The following is a 20,136-nucleotide window of genomic DNA, read 5'->3' as shown; positions in this document are numbered from 1 at the left end:
CAGGGTTTTATGTTACTGTGACTTTATGTTACTTTACTTCACTTGTGCAAGTACAGTTGTGTATTTCTGCTGTGGTATCAGAAAAAAGAAAGTTTAAAACAATTGCACATGGACAGTGTATCTGAATACTCTATTAATATAAATTGGTCTATTTCTGCAATGGAAAGTTTGTTTGGTAATAAAGTTGAAGGTGAGATATTGATAACTTGCAAGGTAAGAAGGGATAAAACCATGCAAGAGATAAGATTTATATTTTTTTCACTTCAGTTTTGGCAACGTTAGACGAGGACTGTCTGCCCGTTCACACTTTCATACCCACCATTCATCAGCTTCAGCCTCTTCAAACAAGTCACCAGCTACTTAAATTCTCTAACACTAGGGGCTCCTTTTACAAAGCCGCGCTAGCGACTCCAGTGCAGCAAATGCCATAGGAATTGAATAGGCTTGGTTGCATTTGCCATGCTGGAAATGCTAGTGCAGCTTTGTAAAAGGAGCCCTAAATCTGTGATTTCAACAGAAAATTTCATGTCAGCCTTCACTTTTTGGTCTCTTCCAGTTTAAAAGGGGTGTATGTAAAAGATGAAACAATAGAGAAATGAAACAAATTAAGGACTATTTTGAGACAATGGGTTTATTACCTTTCAAAAAAATTCAGAAACACATTAAGCCTAGGGGTTACAGTTGATTAAAACAAACATATTGGATGAATCTAGTCCCCCCGTTAATAAGGTATTCTATCTGCCAGCTTTAGATGTTTCTGCTCTTTTGGACTCTTCACAAGAGCAAGTCTTACATCGAGCCACTTTACTTGTTAATTTTGTGTGTGAACAAGATGTTAATATGGTTATGTGTTTATATTTTTGCAATTTACAAGCTTTAGGGCCCTTTTACTAAGCTGGCTAAGAGGTGGCCTGCTATATGATTAGCGCATGGGTTTTCCCCACATGCTGAGGCCACTTTTAGTATGATACGTGTAGATATTTTTTCTTCCTGTGAATGTTACTTCGGGATGCACAGGCAGCTGCTTTCAAGGATGGTGGAGGCTTTTTCTGAGTGTGAATCAGCAGGTATGGATTTGGCAGCATATTTAAATGCATCCCATTACCTTAACATAAATTCCAGGCCCTGGAGGAGAGAAAGGACTGCTGATCCAATTCATAGCTCCTTTCATGTGGCTCCTACGCAGAGTTCCTGAGTGAAAAGTGGATTATCACAAAACAATCACAATTGAAATAGTGCAGTGGTAGAAAACCAATGCTTACCCAGCATAGCTGAGGAGGAACGCTGCTGCCTCAAAACCTATTTTACTGCTTGATGCTCATATTATCTTTGAGGAGTAAATATTCAGATACAAGGAGCTGTGAACCCAAATGGTTATTTAAGGGTAAAGGTTTGTGCACACAAACAGGGAATGTTCGACAACAGGCATTGGAAGTGTAAAACACAATGTGAGAATGAGATTGGATATCCACATGGAGTGCCTCACTGGAGCCCTAAACATCTGTTATAGGAAAGTATGGGCCCCCTTTACCAAGCTGTGGCAAAAGGGGGCCTGTGCTGGCGTTGGCACATTTTTATGATGTGCGCCGAGGCCCCCCTTTTACCGCAGTGGGTCTTTCTTTTTTTCAGGAAATGGCCGTGGGGCAAGTGAAGCACTTGCCGCATGGCCATTTCGAGGGAGAGCACTTACCACCACCCATTGAGGGCCCGCGCTAACCCAGTGGTAACCAGGAAGCACGCAGCACTGCCCGATTACCGCCAGGTACACACCGGTGCTACAAAAATTAAAATATTTTGTAGCGCTGGATATTTATTTATCGATTAGAATTTACCGCCTTTTTGAAGGAATTCACTCAAGGCGGTGTACAGCAAGAATAAGCCAAACATAAGCAATCGACAATTACAGCAGTCAAAATATTCAAACAACAATACAAAGCATGGCATAGTATGCTACATTACAATGTCAACACAATAAAACATGTTTAATAGACTGTATAGTGTGTAAGCAAAGATGGAACATATAGATAGATAAGACAGAGTAACATGAAAGTGCACTGGGGGTGGGAACCACCGCCGGGCTGCTGCTGTAGCCTGGCGGTATTTCCTTTTTAACAAGTGGTAAGCCCGCGTTGGACTTACCAGTGTTTTGTAAAAGGGGCCCTATGGGTAAGTTAGACATCTTTAAAAAGTGACTCCTCTAAACCACCCTCTTTGTGCACATTTACATTTAGCCATCGAACTTGTTTTGAACATTTTAAAATACATCAGTTCCATTGCAGATCTGTATTGCAACTTTAGGAAATTAAGCATTCTGTAAGATTTTAAAACTTTAGCCCAAAATGTTTGCTATCATATTACTACCTCTACAAGTTTCAGTACATTACGTGATGATGACACGAATCAAGAAAATGCTGAGAGTGGGGGGCATGTTTGGAGAGTAGGCTGCCCCATTAATGTGGGATTAGAGCGGGAGCCCTTACTGCCTAGTAAATAGGTGTTGGTAAGGGCTCATGCACTAATGGCCACAGGTTAATTGGGAAATTAGCATTTGACCATTAAGGGGAAAATAGAAATTGCAGCCATTTTACTGCCATGCTAAAGGTGGCCTCAGTGCGTGAGAAACCCATTTGCTAATAATAGCACAGGCCACCTTTTAGCACTTCTTAGTAAAAAGGCCCCAAAACAAGACACACATCCTCCGAGTGAGCTGAAGACCACAAGTTTCACCTGGTGACTTCTAGTTTCTTTAAGGACAGTCATAAAAAACAGATGCAGTGCTACTCTTACAGAACAGGATCCCTTGACTAGTTGCTTTCTTGGGCTCTAGACTTGAGTTTCCATTTGCAGACTGGAGAATCATCCTTTTGCTTTTCACACATCACAATTTTCTCTGCCACAGTGTTCTGCTTTGCCCAAGGCACAGGCAGAGTTTTACCTTCTTTGCTGTCAGCTAAGGGGAAAAAAAATCAGATAAAGATGGGCAATTGTGATATTCAGTTTGAATGATTTTAAAAGAAAAGTTACCAAATAGTTAGATCCGTTATTAGACTGGTGCTATGGACCTTGTTTGGTGGAACATGAAAATGTCTTTGCACTACAAATTTTGCTGGTTAGGCTGAACTAGAACTAACTGGGATTTATTTTTTGAAATATGGGGCTAGATTCTATAAATTGTGCCTAAAAAATCAGCACCGAAAAAAACCCTTTAAAGTGCTATTCTATAAACTGTGCCTAAAGTTAGGCGCAGTTTATAGAATAGCACTTAAGCACAGGGATCGTTCTTAAACTAGAGATGTCCATTTGTACCACTGAAAATGTGGTGCAAATGCCTACGCCCAGATATAAAGGCGGAACCCCCTTATTCTGGAATCTACGCCCACACTCCTCCCTAAAGCACCCATGACACTCCCATTTCTACATGCACCTCTTTTCCGGGATGCATGTAAAATCCAGGCATGCAGACCTAAAATTTATGTGCGTACATGTTAATTGATTTTAATTAGCGCTTATAATTGCTTGTTAAAAAGCCCTGCCTTGTTTCAGAGTTCCTGCCAAGCTACAAGCCCCGCCTTTTGTTTCCCGACAGGGCCGTGCCAACACGGTAAGCGAGGTAAGCATGGCAGGGGGGCGCCGCCGCACCATGCTCACCTCGCTCACCCTCCCGCTCCCATTGTTCAACTACTGCCTGCCCTCTTCTCCCCCCCCCCCCAACATCCCTTTTTTTTTCTTTTTAAATTTACCTCCGTGGCGGTCCAGCAGCGCAGCGTCAGTGAAGGAGGCAGCGCTCCCGACGTCTCTAGCTTTCCCTTCGCTGTGTTCCGCCTTCTTCTGACGTCAAGGAAATGACGTCAGAAGAAGGCGGAACACAGCGAAGGGAAGGCTAGAGACGTCGGGAGGCGAGCGCCGCCTCCTTCACTGACGCTGCGCTGCTTGACCGCCACGGAGGTAAATTTAAAAAGAAAAAACAAGAAAAGAGATGTTGGTGGGAGTGGGATAGAAGAGGGCGGGCAGTAGTTGAACAATGGGAGCGGGAGGGCAGGGGAGAGACGAGCATGGATGCGAGGTGGGGGGGGGTCATGGAAGGGAGAGAGGGGAATTACTGGATATGGATTAATGGAGGGTGACAGAGGAGCATGGATGGGAGGGGCAGGGCTCAGGGAGAGAGGGGAATTGCTGGATAGGGAATTAGGGATGAATGGAGGGCACAGAGGAGCATGGATGGGAGGGCAGGGCTCAGGGAGAGAGGGGACTTGCTGGATAGGGATGAATGGAGGGGGCAGGTGGCAGTGGAGCATGGATGGGCATGGATTGGGAGGGCAGGGCTCAGGGAGAGAGGGGAATTGCTGGATAGGGATGAATGGAGGGGGCAGGTGACAGAGGAGCATGGATGGGCATGGATTGGGAGGGCAGGGCTCAGGGAGAGAGGGGAATTGCTGGATAGGGATGAATGGAGGGGGCAGGGGACAGAGGAGCATGGATGGGCATGGATTGGGAGGGCAGGGCTCAGGGAGAGAGGGGAATTGCTGGATAGGGATGAATGGAGGAGACAGATGGGCATGGATGGATATGGATTGCAGGGCAGGGCTCAGGGAGAGAGGGAAATTGCTGGATAGGGATGAATGGAGGGGGCAGGGGACAGAGGAGCATGGATGGGCATGGATGGGAGGACAGGGCTCAGGGAGAGAGGAGAAATTGCTGGACATAGAGGGGAGGGAAGAGAGATGAAGGAAATGAGGGAAAAGGAAGAGAGGAGAAAAACTGCACATGGATGAAGAAAATAGGAAGAAGCTGAGGACCAGAAATGAAGAAGAAAGGAGGAAAGGAAAGAAATAAATGGAAAGGTAGCCCTGGAAACGGAGTTAAGAGGACAGATAGCAGCAGAATCAGATACTGGGCCAGCATGATCAGAAAAAGAAAGTCACCAGACAACAAAGGTAGAAAAAAATCATTTTATTTTCATTTTAGTGTTTGGAATATGTCCACTTTGAGAATTTACATCTGCTATCTTATTTTGCAATGTATAGCAGTTTGACAGGAATTGTCAGCAATATTCTTAGAAACAGTGTGGCAAGTGGTGAGCGATCATTTTCACGGGGGGGGGGGCCGCCAATGCCGCCGCCAACTGATAGTCTGCAGGGGGGGCGCCAGAGACCCTAGGCACGGCCCTGTTTCCCGAGTTCTTGTCAAGCTCCAAGCCTTGCCTTGTCTCTGAATTCCTGCCAAGCTCCAAGCCCTGCCTTGTTTCTGAATTCCTGCCTTGCTTTGTCTTGTTTGCTGCCTTGTTCTGTTCCGCCTGGATCCAGTTCTTGCTTTGCCCTTGTCATGTCTGTCTGGACCCAGTTTTAGCCTAGTTCCTTGTCTTGCCTTGTCCTCTCTGGGTTTCAGTTCTAGCCCTGTTGCCTTGCTTACCTTGTCTCATCTGGATCCGGTTTCTGTCTTGTCTAGTTTTGCCTAGCCTTGCCTTGTCTTGCATTGCTCAGTCTAGCCCTGTCCTGTCTTGTCCTGCCTAGTCCTCTCTGTGCTTGTAGTCTTGCCTCAGTTCCTGCCTTGCGCCAGCCCAGGGAACTAGTCTGCCACAGCTCTGGTTGTGGTCCAAGGTCTCACTGTCCTATGGTTGTGACAGCATAAAGACTTACACGCTCAAGACTTTTTGGTTTCTTATTTTTAATAATTTTCTGAATATTTCTATAATTAGTTTTTATAAATTTAGGGTGTAATTACTAACCTGTACTACAGTGTGTATGGTTAATTTCCGAGAATAGCTGCATAAAATTTAAAAGTTATTTCTAGATTAGATTGTTGTATTGTTGTTAGTAATGCTATTTTATTATTTGGGCAATGAGCTGCTACCTGCCCAGTGCTCTATAAGAAAATAGCCTTCTTTCAGTAAGCCTGATGGGCTATGCTTCTAGATATTTATTTTTAAACAGAAAAAATAAATCAAGTCAAACCTTGCTCCTGAGTTTCAGCTGCTGCACTGGATAGTGATGAGGACTGGGCTGTCAAAGTGACATCAGTTATCTTGCGTCTTCTCTGCAAAATGGATTCTAGTTGGTTGTCCTTCTTTTTTTGACTAGCTTTGTTACGATAGCTGGGTTTCTGGCATGGGGTTTTCATCAAAGCCTGGGAAGAAAAATCAAAAGGCTTGCTGGGTTAGCAAGGAGTTTGCAGATTTACTCAATGTTATATTTGCCTGAGGCATATCTTATCTACATCTTTATTAAATAGAGCCTCTATGGGGACAGTTCTATAACTGGGCATCTCCATTTAGGTACCCCCAGGACATGTGGTAGGAGCCTATTATATAATGGGACCTAGGTACCCAGATGCAGTGATGTACCAAGGACGGGGTGATGAGTGCATTCTGCCCCAGGTCCAGGCGGTATGAGGGTACACTGAGCAGTCAACTTCCTGTTTCGGGGCAAGGGAATAGCAGAGCCGACAGCCACATGACTGCTCAGTGCACCCCTTTACTGCTTGGAGGGAGGGAGGTGGTGGGTAGGGGGGTGTTCTGCCCTTGGTGACAACCAAGCTAAGTATGCCACTGCCCAGTTGTCATTATAGAATACTAGCATAACCCAGTATCGGCATGTCTGACATTTATACACCTGCAGTTTCACGAGTTATAGCCCTGGCATAAGTGTGGGCATCTAAATGCAGCAGGGCCATATGTAGCCTATAGCATTCTGTAAGTTATGCGCTTACATGGGTCCCACCCATGCTCCTCCCATAGCGCACTATGGGATCCATTTACTAAAGGGCCTTAAGCCTTACATAAGTATTGCCATACTGGGAAAGACCAAAGGTCCATCAAGCCCAGCATTCTGTTTCCAACAGATCCCAAAAAAGTACAAAACATTTTATACTGCTTATCCCAGAAATAGTGGATTTTCCCCAAGTCCATTTAATAATGGTCTATGGACTTTTCCTTTAGGAAGCCGTCCAAACCTTTTTAAAACTCCGCTAAGCTAACCGCCTTTGCCACATTCTCTGGCAACGAATTCCAGAGTTTAATTACACATGAAGAAAAATTTTCTCTGATTCATTTTAAATTTACTACATTGTAGCTTCATCGCATGCCCCCCTAGTCCTAATATTTTTGGAAAGCGTAAACAGACGCTTCACATCTACCCTTTCAACTCCACTCATTATTTTATAGACCTCTATCATATCTCCCCTCAGCCGCCTTTTCTCCAAGCTGAAGAGCCCTAGCCACTTTAGCCTTTCCTCATAGGGAAGTCATCCCATCCCCTTTATCATTTTCGTCGCCCTTCTCTGCACCTTTTCTAATTCCACTATATCTTTTTTGAGATGCGGCAACCAGAATTGAACACACAAACAGGCTACTGCAGAAACACATTAAAAGCATTTTACGGTATTTTTCCTGTTTGCATGCGCTAACTCGCACGTTACTGATTTTTTTAAACATATTTTTTGGAGGGGATGTATCATGGGCAGAGAATGGGCATTCTCACATTACCCAGCTACCGCGTTAGGATTAGCATGTGCTAACTAGATGATGCAGAGTTATCGTGGCAGCACTTATGGCTCCATCATCTAAAAGTAGGGGGGTTGGGGCTGCTAGACCACCAAATGGGGGCTGAAGGTCCATTGAACCTCCAGTCCTCTCTGCTGTCGGGGGGGATGGGGATCGGGTCTGGGGGGGTCAGGTCTCTTGTGGGGGGAGTCAGGAGTCTCTTGCAGAGGAGTGGAGGTTAGGTCTCTTGCAGGGGGTCAAGGGTCTCTTGCGGGGGGAGTCAGGTGTCTTGCAGGGGAGGTTGGGGGGAATGGAGGGCCTCTGCTAGCATGCAGATTCATGCTGGACAGGGCTCCCCATTCCTTACCAATACTTTGTAAACCCTAACACCATCTCCAAGCTGGCATAGCCTTTGCAGCACTAGCAACGTCCTTGTTTGGCGTACTGCCATCTGATCAATGGGGAGGAATACAAATGTCCCTGTTTAGCATGCATTTGCATGCTATTAGCGTTCAGAGCCACTGAGTGCGTTGTTACATGCGCTCACCGGCTCTGATCCTGGGGCACAGGCAAACACAAGTGCTAGTCTGGCACTACTGGCCAGTGCCCGTGTATACTTTTGATCATCTGGGCTTGAGTCACACTCTTCATAAGGTATGGTCACTCTATGAGGTCAGATAGCCTTTTGGAAATCCCTGCACTTGGCTGCAAAGAGAAGATAATGAAACATGCAGGCATTATCCCTGGTTGTTCCTACCCTGCATGAACATGACTCAATTTTTGCCTAGATCCTAGCAACTTGGACAAAATTTACAATCTAGATTAAGTAGGGATATGGTTGTATAATTCTAGACCAATGGTGTATTAAGATGGACCCCTATAACACCACTTCTTCCAAGGTAGTGGGGATCGGGGAGGGGATTCCTTCAGAGCTCCAGTAAACAAATCCTGCAAAGAGCAAACACATTTCAGACCTATATAGAAAGAGAGAGAGAGAGACATTTGACCAATGGAGAGAGGGAGGGGAAGGGGCTTGTTTTCAGTGCTGCTTCTGCTGGCCATCTGCTATGCATTTGGAGGACCATGGGAGGGGGAAGGCAGAAGAAGAGAAGGATGCTGGGGGGGGAGGGGGTGCAGGGTTCAACTGCAGGCTGCCCCTACTACTGGGTTGTCCTGGGCTATTCCCCTGTTCTGGATTTATGAGCTGTCACTTCTTGGCTTTGGTATTAGAACCATATGCGCATCTGAGAACCTTCCCATGCTAGAGGGGGGTGGAATGCAGATGCTGAAACTCAGAGTTAGATCTGCACTGAAATGTCTATAAAATTTAGGGGAATATCTATCTGGCCTTTGTGGTTCATTAAAAGGCAATGTTTTAATAGCCTGCATTATCTCTGTGGTGATAGGCAGACCTCACATTCTCAAGGATAGTTGGTGCAAGCTCTGTAGAAAATTATTAAATACACTGTTTATATCAACCCCTTTTAATTAATTTATTTATTTATTACATTTGTATCCCACATTTTCCCACCATATTGCAGGTTACATAGTAACATACGTAGTAACATAGTAATATAGTAGATGATGGCAGAAAAAGACCTGCACGGTCCATCCAGTCTGCCCAACAAGATAACTCATATTTGCTACTTTTTGTGTATACCCTACTTTGATTTGTACCTGTGCTCTTCAGGGCACAGACCGTATAAGTCTGCCCAGCACTATCCCCGCCTCCCAACCACCAGCCCCGCCTCCCAACCACCGGCTCTGGCACAGACCGTATAAGTCTGCCCAGCACTATCCTCGCCTCCCAACCACCAGCCCTGCCTCCCAACCACCGGCTCTGGCACAGACCGTACAAGTCTGCCCAGCACTCTATCCCTGCCTCCCAACCACCAGCCCCGCCTCCCGATCTTGACTAAGCTCCTGAGGATCCATTCCTTCGGCAATGTGGCTTACATATTGCTAAAAAGGCGGTTACAAAATTTAGATTTGTAGAAGTCTAGTACATAATACAGAAGTACAATAAACACTTAGGTTGATATATTAGCATATTGTGAGAGAGGTTAATATTATTGTTTTCCATTTCTGAACTTTTTGTGATGTATCGTGGTGTGGGATTAGGCAGATCCAGGGGGGAAAGACTTCTTGAAAAGATGTGTTTTCAGGTTTTTTTCTGAATTGTAGGTAGTTTTCTGTGAGTTTCAGGTCTTTGGGTAGTGAGTTCCAAAGTTGTGTGCCTATAAACGAGAGGCTGGCAGCATGTGAAGATTTGTATTTTATACCTTTGCAATTGGGGTAGTGAAGGGTTAGATAGGTTCTTGCTGTTCGCGTCATGTTTCTTATTGGTAGATCGATAAGTTCCATCATGTAATCTGGTGCGAGTCCATAGATGATTCTGTGGACTATTGTGCATATTTTGAATGTTATGCGAGTGTTAATAGGAAGCCAATGTAAGCTTCTTAGGAGGAGTTTCACGCTTTCGAAGCGTGTTTTTCCGAAGATGAGTCTGCCAGCCGTGTTTTGTGCTGTCTGTAGTTTTCTTATGATTTGATCTTTGCAGCCTATGTAAATACTATTGCAGTAGTTTACATGGGTTAGCACAATGGTTTAGATCATGTTGTGGAATGAATCCCTGGGAAAGTAAGGTTTTATACGTTTGAGCTTCCACATAGTATAGAACACTTTTTTTGTTGTGTTCTTAGCTTGGCTTTCTAGCATTAGGTTGCAGTCAATTGTTATGCCTAAGACTTTCAAGTGGTCTGAGATTGGGAGGGATGAACCCTGTGTGTTAATTGCTGATGGGGGAACATTATTGTATTGGGACGAGAGAATGAGACATTGGGTTTTGTCTCTATTGAGTTTTAACTTGAATGCCGATGCCCAGGATTCCATGATGGTCATGCTGTTTATTATTTCCTTGGTGATTTCTGTGGGGTTCTGTTTGATGGGAATATAGATGGTGATGTCATCTGCGTGGATTGAGGCCTTGTTTGGATAGAGATTTAGCCAGTGGTGTCATCATTAGGTTGAATAATATAGGTGAGAGCGGTGATCCTTGTGGTACTCCACATTCCGCTTTCCACGGTGGAGATATATCTGAGTTTGATTTGACTTGGTATGTTCTGCATGTTAGAAATCCCTTGATCCTAGAGAGTACTTTTCCTGTAATTCCTATCTTGTCGAGGATTCTCAGTAGTATGTGGTAGTCGACCATATTGAATGCGCTTGATAGGTCAAATTGGAGTAGGAGGATGGTCAAATTGGAGTAGGAGGATGCTTTTACCCCTTGATATTTCCTGCTTGAATCTGGTCAGGAGTGTGGTTAGTATTGTTTCTGTACTTTGGTGAGGTCTGAAGCCAGATTGAGATTCGTGCAGTATGTTGAAATCAGTGAGGTATTCTGTTAGTTGTTTGGCGACTATGCCTTCTGTCAATTTAGTAGTTAGGGGTATGGATGCTATCGGTCTGTAATTCAAGGTGTCTTCTGCTTTTTTTGTGTGTGTGTGTGTGTGTGTGTGTGTGTGTGTGTCTTTTGGCATGGGAGTTAGTAGGATATTTCCTCTGTCCTGTGGGAATAGGCCTTTTTTGAATAGACAATTAAGGTGGTATGTGAGTTCTGTGACGTATTGATTAGGGGGGGGGGGGGGGTTCATTATATAGTTGGGGCAGGTGTCTAGTTGGCAGTGGGCGGAGGAGAATTTTCTGAGTGCGTGAGCTATTATTTTGGTGCTTAGATGAGTGAAGTTATTCCAAATACAGTCTGCCAGGTATTTCCTTGAGTTCGGATCTAGTTCGTTTAAGAAGGTTTCTGGATTAATATTTCCCTGATGCAGATTTTTGCATAGATTGGTAATTTTTTCTTCAAAGTATTTGGCACGATTGTTTTGCATGTGGGAGGTTTGCATTCGGTGTAGTTACCGTTTTGGTGTTAAGTAAGTTGTTTATTAGTTTGTATAATTTCTTTGTGTCTTTGTAATCTGTGCCTATTTGTTCTCTGTAGAAGTTTCTTTTGGATTGTCTTATTTTATATTTGTATTTTGTTTGACTTTCTTTTGATTTGAATAGTTAAGAGAAAAATCAAATACATAGGTCAGCTATATCTTTGCTATCCATAGCTACTTTAAAGCTCTTACTTTGAATGAATGGTACATAAGTACGTAAGTATTGCAATACTGGGACAGACCAAAGGTCCATCAAGCCCAGCATCCTGTTTCCAACAGTGGCCAATCCAGGTCACAAATACTTGGCAAGATCCCAAAAAAGTACAAAACACTGTATACTGCTTATCCCAGAAACAATGGATTTTCCCCAAGTCCAATTTAATAATGGTCTATGGACTTTTCCTTGAGGAAGCCGTCCAAACCTTTTTAAAACTCTGCTAAGCTAACCGCCTTTACTACATTCTCTGGCAACGAATTCCAGAGTTTAATTACACATTGAGTGAAGAAAAATTTTCTCCGATTCGTTTTAAATTTACTACTTTGTAGCTTCATTGCATGTCCCCTAGTCCTAGTATTTTTGGAAAGCGTAAACAGGTGCTTCAGGTCTACTTGTTCAACTCATTATTTTATAGACCTCTATCATATCTCCCCTCAGCCGCCTTTTCTCCAAGCTGAAGAGCCCTAGCTGCTTTAGCCTTTCCTCATAGGGAAGTCATCCCATCCCCTTTATCATTTTCTAAGGGCATCACAGACCTGTTATTGCTCGATCTCGTGTGGCTGAACGCCACTTGTCCCTTTTTACTGGCTCAAGCATAGTTACCAGTTTATTGAGCACAAAATATCTTGTCCAATTTGATGGCTTGGTAGTTTATTATAAATATACTTTCATCGTACTGCATCTGAAAATGTCCTACTGGATTTGGAAACAATTTGCAGTTGTTACAGTTGGGGCTATGCAGCCTTTAATGTCTTAATATCTTGAATCTCTTGCTTTAATTTCCAATAAACTTATGACCTCTCCTCTTAAGGAGATCTGGAATGCTTTCCACAGTATGTAAGGAGTCATATTCTCCTGCTCATTATGCTGGAAAAAAAATTACAAAAGTACATTACATATTGGGACATACCGAAGGTCCATCAAACCCAGCATCCTGTTTCCAACAGTCGCCAATCCAGTGGATGCAAAAGTGGATACTTTCTGTTAACAGCCCATTATTAAATTGCCATGTTGGCCTTGGCCTGTTCTTGAGTAGACAACAGCAAGCAACCACAAAAGTGGAGAAACTGGATCCGCTACAAGAGGAATGCAGAGACAAGAGAGTAGTGTGATCAACAGGATGCTTCCAAGTACAACCAAGGAGACAAGAGATGGAAAAAATGTCCTTTAATAGTGAATGGAGATCACTTGTAGATGCTGCTAAGAGTAAGCAAACAAAAAAAAAGCCTTTAAAAAGGCTCATGAATGGTAAACATACAAGTTGCATGGCAAAAAGTGCAAACAAAGCAACAGGTGGAATCAAGTCCAATATGTCAAGCATGAAAATCGCTGTGTCGGCAATCATATTTTGGTTTGCTTACTCTTAGCTGCATTTAAAAGTGATCTCCTTACATAGAATCCTGAGGCAGGCGTTGTTCACTGAAACACGGTACCATGTCGAGTCTTATTTACTGTGTCTTATCCACTATTAAAGGGCATTTTTCCATCTCTCATCTCCTTGGTTGTATTTGGAAGCGTCCTGTTGATCATGCTACTCCCTTGTCTCTAGAGTAGATAACTGCAGAAAAATGGTGGTGAGATTTGAAGTAAGAATGTGGTGAATTTTGGTGATGGAGGTTACCAACATACCAGATTTAGATATCAGAAAATAATGTAGCCTAGAGTAAGTTTGATATGGGGTCAGAGTAGTGAGAAAAGTCATACTTCATGGGGTGTTCTATCCTACAGGGATCAGCAAGTCCTATGATAGAGATTATGCCGTTCTCATCATGTGTTTGTTTTCTGTGATTGCCTGTCTTTCACAAAACATACCTTGATTTTCTAGAAGTCATCATATTCCAAGAGAACCTTTCCAATTTCTCAAACAAAATCAGGAGAGTTTTGTGTTGTAGCTTAGATGCTTATCAATCTGTGGCCCCTTATGAGCACCACCACAGCAACCCATTGCTCATTCACATCAACTGGTGGACTTCAGATCTGGATTTGGATGGCTTCCCTAGAAAAAGACTCATATCCCACTTTTATGCAGAGAGCAAAGGAAAACACATGGTCAGCTATCCATCCACGTCATGAATGGTAAATGTGTGCATTTTACTATATCTGCCCCTCCCCCTTTCAAAGTAGCTGTACACTTTCCTTCTTTAACTGGTTGATGCAACCCATTGATGTTCAATGAAATTACTTTAATACAAAATATGTTATCTGAACAGCTACCTCAAACAGATTATAGTCACATCATACTATTACTGCACACCATTCAAAATTAACCCGCTGATATTCAAAGGCAATGGTCTGGTTAGCAGCTACACAAATCCAAACCCAAAGGTAAAATCCCTACATGTAATCCAAAGAAAAGCCACAGAGTAGAGGTGGACCAAGAAATCTTCACAGCCAGATATGAAATTCAGTAATCTTTTATTCAGCACCACAGGTGTATCAGACTCGACACGGAGCCATGTTTCAACAGGACAAGGCTGTCTGCTTCAGGGGTCATACACCAGCGTGGAAACCTCAAAAAAGGTTGGTGCAGGAGTATTTTGGCAGGCTCTACAATGTCATGTTTGGTTTCGCTGCAATACATCAGTTGTATTCTGCACCAAACTTTTTTGATTTTAAATAAAGCTCCTGATGTGAACTTTTTAGTCCACTGGACTTGCTTGTTCTGCATCATCCTTCATGGTACTCTCGCTATGTTTGCCTATCTGGGCGGAGGACTTTGGTTCTTCTGTGGTTGGTATATAATTACTCTCCACCATTAAATTCTGTGGGCTCCAAGAGTCTGACATTTTCCCTTCCTGAACCCATCATAAATGGTACACAGCCACAGTTTACAACTTCTGCAAGCCGCGTTTTAGCCCACATTCAACCCATACCCACCATTCAGCATAAGCATCCATTCTAATAATACAAATGAAATGTCCCAGGCCAGCAGTTACCAGTGTACAGGCAAACTCGGTTTCAGTCCAAAAGAACTGCACTACTCAGCTCATTTTACTGGTGCGCCAGATGTTCACATGAAATGTTATTGTTTTTCATAGAATCCACAAATTCCTGCAATCTTGAAGGTTCAAGGTACACGACGGTCTTATTATTAGAAGATACTCTGATGCAGGTAAGGAATAGGAGCCCGTATCTTGCCCCAGGATCATTTGGGGGTTGCTGCAAGGCAAGGAATTCTTTTATTTTCCATGCAACGGTCTTGAAAAGGTCTGGAACAATTAACAGCTTTCTGCCCTAGTGCAGAAGGGACATCTTTTCTTTAGTGTCCATCAAAATCTGCAAAGAATCTTGTTGATGATGGACCTAGGATATTTAGCAGTAGGCTAGGCCATAAGGAGGCTCACTGGGCCCTTTGCATCTCCAACAATACAGAGAAAGGGAAAGGTGATGGGACTTGATATATCACCTTTCTGTGGTTACAATCAAATCAGTTTACATATTATATACACTTATTTTGTACTTGGGGCAATGGAGGGTTAGGTGACTTGTCCTGAGTCACAAGGAGCTATAGTGAGAATCAAACCTGGCTTTCAGGCCACTGCCCCAACCATTAGGCTACCCTTCTATTCCTAACAAAGTGAAAAATATGTTAACGAGCTACAGGAATAGAACTTCAAGAAACTCCAAAATATTAGCCCGTTCAGGTGTGCCAAGGATTTGCACATTGTTTCTTAGATTGCAATTTGATAAATACTTGACATCCAGTTGCAGCATGTTTTTGGTCCAACTTTTCCTGGTTCTCCAGATCATCAGACCCTTGTTGCATGGCTAAGATATGAGCCATAAGGTTTTCTAATTCTTTCTTGAAAGCCTTTAGTGGCTTCTATTTGTGAGCTTATATCCTTTAGCACCTGACACTGTCTCAACATTGGATCTGGTTTACATTGAAAAGGCAGCCTGGTCTCACACTGTCATCTTGTACATCATGGATGGATCAGTTTTTTGGTGCTTCGTTTATTTATTGGGATTTACTAACCACCTTTATGAAGAGATCAAGGGGGTAGCCAGCCCTCCAATTTTATTTTTTGGGAGGGGGGAAGAGGTGGACTGAGGGGAGCAAAGTATTCCCTCCCCCTCTCCCCAGTGCATTAAAAATAATACCTTTGTTGGTAGGGATGCCGATGCCCTGCTATCCAGCCATCCATTGAAATTCGCTACTGAGCCACTCCCCCTCCTCCTCATGGGGTGCCTTCAGCTGCTGGCACCGGGACTCCCCAAGCATGCTCAGTTGTTTGCGAATTGAGCCCAGAGTTTCAACCAAGGCAATGTACGACAGGTACGGTTTGACTTAAAACTTATAATTTTGTTAGAAGTATAACAGTAGTAAAATTATCAAATAAAATCATAAATACAATCACCGAGTTAAGCTTGGAAGCAGCAAATTGGGTCTTAGGAATGGTATGATACAGTATCAGAAATGTAGACATTAAAACAGCACACTAGAACAATCATATAACAGAAATATGAAAAATGTCAGCAAGAATACAAATAACAAACCTTAATAAATACCGATCAGAACATTCAAATAACATATATACAATAAACACAGTAAACCACCCCACCCCCGCCCCCAAGCAGATTAACCACCCCAACCCTGTGATCCCATACCTGGCCTTACCGGGGTCTATAGTTCTTAGTGGGAGCAGGAATGATCCTTAGTTGCTCATGCTTATCTTGGTCCTGGATTCAAAATGGTGGCCATAACCTCTAGTGATCATCTCATAGTACTACCACTAGAGGTCAGGCTGTCAAATAAGGGCAAAATGCAAGTCTTTACTGTATCCACAGAATTGGCATTTATAGTTCACCTGCCCTTATCTCTCTACCATCTTCTGCTTCTCCATCCCATTCTGTTTCTTTCCCATGCTTTTTCCATCTCTTCCATCTTTCCCTCCCTAGCCTCCTTTTGCCTGTCTTTCTTTGTCTCTCCCTATCTTTGTTTAGTAGACTATTGAATATTTACTCATAGGCATTTCATAATGTATTATGATACTTTAAGATATGCTCACCAGTATTCCTTGTAGCTCATTTACCGCACTCTTGCGTTTGCTAGCTTTCGCACACTGACCCTATAAATAGAAAGCAAAAACATAGCACCTGAAGGTCTTTGTTTAAGTTATTGTCACAGTTTCATGATTTCTGATTAAAGATGTCAGACTTTCCAGAGCAAAAGTAAAGCAAGCAAATAAATGTTTCCAGTTTTCAATTAACCTCTACAGATTTTAGAAGCAAATTCTGAATAATTTTTAGGGATGTGTAAGAAAACTTGTTTTTGCTTAGTTTCCTGCATCTTTTGTAGGTTTTTCATTTTGTTTTTATAACATTTCAATTTAGTTAATTTTGTTTTTCTGGAATTTTGTTCCAGGGAAATTTTGTTAATTAGCAGGTGGCTGTGGCTGCTGCCCAAACAAAAATACCCTCTTGAGCAAACTACCCCAACCTACCCTCTCCTTCCCCCATCACAACCCAAATCACCAGTGATGAGCAGTACCCCTTTAAAAGCATCACCTGATCCACCCCTGACACCAGCATTAGGCAAAATATCACCACACACCAGGGCCGGCTCAAGGGATAGTGGTGCCCTGAGCCAACTTGCTTTGGCAGCACCCCTTTCCTTGTTGCATTACTTCTGGCACCCCTCCCTTCTCCCTCCCCCTGAGGGTATAGCATCTCTCCCTCCCTTGACCAGCATCTGTTCCCATCTCACTTTCCCCTTCCTCTGTTCCCCTCCCCATGGGTCTGGTACTGCTCGCTCACCCCTCTCACTCCCCCGCTGTCCAGTGAGGGAGGAGGAAAGACAATCTATAGACCAGGTGAGGTCAGAAGCTGGATATTTTGGTGCCCTGGGCCAGAGCCTCACCTGGCCCAATGGTTAAGCTGGCCCTACCCCACACCAAATAGGCAGTCAATCCTCCCTGGCACATAATGGAGATATTATTGGTGTTATAGTATTGGGGCAGGAATGATCCCCCTTCTCGCCCAGCCCCACTGCACTGAAGCAAAGTTGGCTGTAGCCCCTGGACTGGAATACCAGGAGTTGGAATCTTGGAAGCAGGAGGCTTTGAAATGGCTTAAAACTATACACTTTGGAGCATGTGAGGGCACTCCTAACTTGAAACTCCTGGCAGTTACAAAATGTTTCAGATTTCACAGACGTGGGCTGTTCTTATGGGGAGTAAACCAGCATGAGGTTTACCCTTTGAGGAGGACCCAATAAAGCCCATTGGGCCTTTCTGTAGGAAACTGCTGTGGGCGTGCCAGGAACCACTGGAAATAACTCATTCTGTACTACAGAAATGACAAACTACCCAATTCCAACAAAGAGACTTTTTGTCCAATACCGATTTATAGGCCATGATTCTACTGATTGAAATCCATATTACAGGTCCCGTGATGTATCATGGCAGAGTTGTCAGAGAGCTAGGACTGGTCCAAAATCTTCCTTTTTAAACTGGGTAATGTGGCTGCTCTGCTTTTTCTTAAGTTGCTGTGGGCACTCAAATTTAACTGATTCCTTCTATTAGCTTTCTAATTTAGGTGACGTGGAGGGGCATTTTCGAATGGGGACGCCCATCTCTGAGGATGTCCCTGTGAAGGGGTGGGGCATCCCGTATTATCGAAACAAGATGGGCATCCATCTTTTGTTTCGATAATACGGTCGGGGACGTCCAAATCTCAACATTTAGGTTGACCTTAGAGATGGGTGATAATGGAAACCAAGGCATTTGGTCGTGGGAGGAGACAGCATTCGTAGTTCACTGGTCCCCCTCACATGCCAGGACACCAACCGGACACCCTAGGAGGCACTGCAGTGGACTTCAGAAATTGCTCCCAGGTGCATAGCTCCCTTACCTTCGGTGCTGAGCCCCCCAAAACCCACTCCCCACAACTGTACACCACTACCATAACCGTAAGGGGTGAAGGGAGGCACCTACATTTGGGTACAGTGGGTTTCGGGTGGGTGTTTGAGGGCTCACATTTACCACCACAAGTGTAACAGGCAGGGGGTGGGTGGGCCTGGGTCCGCCTGCCTGACGTGCACTGCACCCACTAAAAACTGCTCCAGGGACCTGCAGACTGCTATGATGGAGCTGGGTATGACATTTGAGGCTGGCATAGAGGCTGGAAAAAATGTTTTTAATGGGTTTTTTTGGGTGGGAGGGGGTTGGTGACCACTGGGGGAGTAAGGGGAGGTCATCCCCGATTCCCTCCGGTGGTCATCTGGTCAGTTCGGGCACCTTTTCGAGGCTTGGTCATGAAAAAAATTGGACCAAGTCGACCAAATGCTCGTCAGGGACGCCCTTCTTTTTTCCATTATCGGCCGAGGACGCCCATCTCTTAAGCACGCCCCCGTCCTGCCTTCGGTACACCGCAGACATGCCCCCCCCCCCGAACTTTGGTCATCCCCGCGACGGAAAGCAGTTGAGGACGCCCAAAATCAGCTTTCGATTATGACGATTTGGGCAACCCTGAGAGAAGGATGCCCATCTCCCGATTTGTGTCAGAAGATGGGCGTCCTTCTCTTTCGATTATGCCACTGTGAGTCAGTCTTTCAGTACCTTCACTTTGTCTGGTTCATTCTGTAACAGTGTATCTAGAAGGGGTCTGAACGCTAGATTAGAACAAGACAAGAATTACGACTGCTTGAGGTAGGTCTTAATAATCATTGTATCTCCAAGAACTGCATCCAGTATAAAAAAAAAGCAAACAAGGATTACTGAAAGCAAAGAACTTGATAAGCCACTAAAATCCTGACCCATTAGGAAACAAGGCCAAAACAGCAACCTAATGTTTGACTGACTGAACAAGAAAACAGCATTGAAGCAACAGGATACAGGCCTAGAGGCAAAGGAAGAAATGCTCAAGTCTGCCCTGGGCCGGTCTTGCTGAGTCAATCAGGAAATAGGATCTAAGAGCCCAATATTCAGTTGGCAGTGCTAAGCATTTTGATGACCGCTGCTGGAGTTTATGCCCGGGAATTAAATGGTCGCGCCATGCCTGGGCTTCGGCATTAATTTCCAGGTTTGTGGAGCCAGCTAAAACATAGATATTAAGTACAATATTCATTACTTAACTGGCTAAGGCGTACCATATAAAGATAGGACTGACTTTTATGCAGTGTTATTTATGTGGTTACCTTGGCTGGTTAAGTGCTGAATATCGGCATTTAACCAGCCAAGTAATGACTCTGACCCCGTAACAACTCTCCCCCCCCCCCCCTCCAAAAAATAGCCAGTTTTGAGATAGGCAATAACCGGGTATTTTCAGTGGCACTAACCAATTAAGTGCTGTTGAAAATGACCGGGCCTTTTAACTGGAAATACAAGAGATAGCTAGGAATGGACTGGCTACACCCAAACTCCCTACAGGTGGATTAGCTCATCCTGGAAAGCAGCTGTCTTCTAACCCAAAAATCATAAGTTTAATGCTGGCTTGTGCTTCATAGCACCTACCACTGGGAATAAAGATTTGAAACTTAACAAGAGTGGAAATAAACCTGA

General features: G+C 43.9%; 1 protein-coding gene across 1 annotated transcript in view; it reads right to left on the bottom strand.

Moving 5' to 3' along the window:
- Positions 1–2,546: 2,546 nt before the first annotated feature.
- LOC115462559 (shootin-1-like) overlaps positions 2,547–20,136 on the bottom strand; it is a 91,446-nt gene continuing 73,856 nt past the window's right edge. Inside the window, exons 14-16 of the mRNA XM_030192551.1 lie at positions 16,645–16,704; positions 5,952–6,123; positions 2,547–2,950 (exon numbers count right to left, since the gene is read on the bottom strand). Coding sequence (XP_030048411.1) covers positions 2,805–2,950; positions 5,952–6,123; positions 16,645–16,704 — 378 coding nt within the window. The 3' untranslated portion in view covers positions 2,547–2,804. The remainder of the gene's footprint in view (positions 2,951–5,951; positions 6,124–16,644; positions 16,705–20,136) is intronic.

The sequence above is a fragment of the Microcaecilia unicolor genome, chromosome 2 (genome assembly GCF_901765095.1).
Source record: "Microcaecilia unicolor chromosome 2, aMicUni1.1, whole genome shotgun sequence".
Classification (NCBI taxonomy): domain Eukaryota; kingdom Metazoa; phylum Chordata; class Amphibia; order Gymnophiona; family Siphonopidae; genus Microcaecilia; species Microcaecilia unicolor.
The sequence above is the reverse complement of the archived record's forward strand: the minus strand, read 5'-3'. Positions and strand labels throughout refer to the sequence as shown.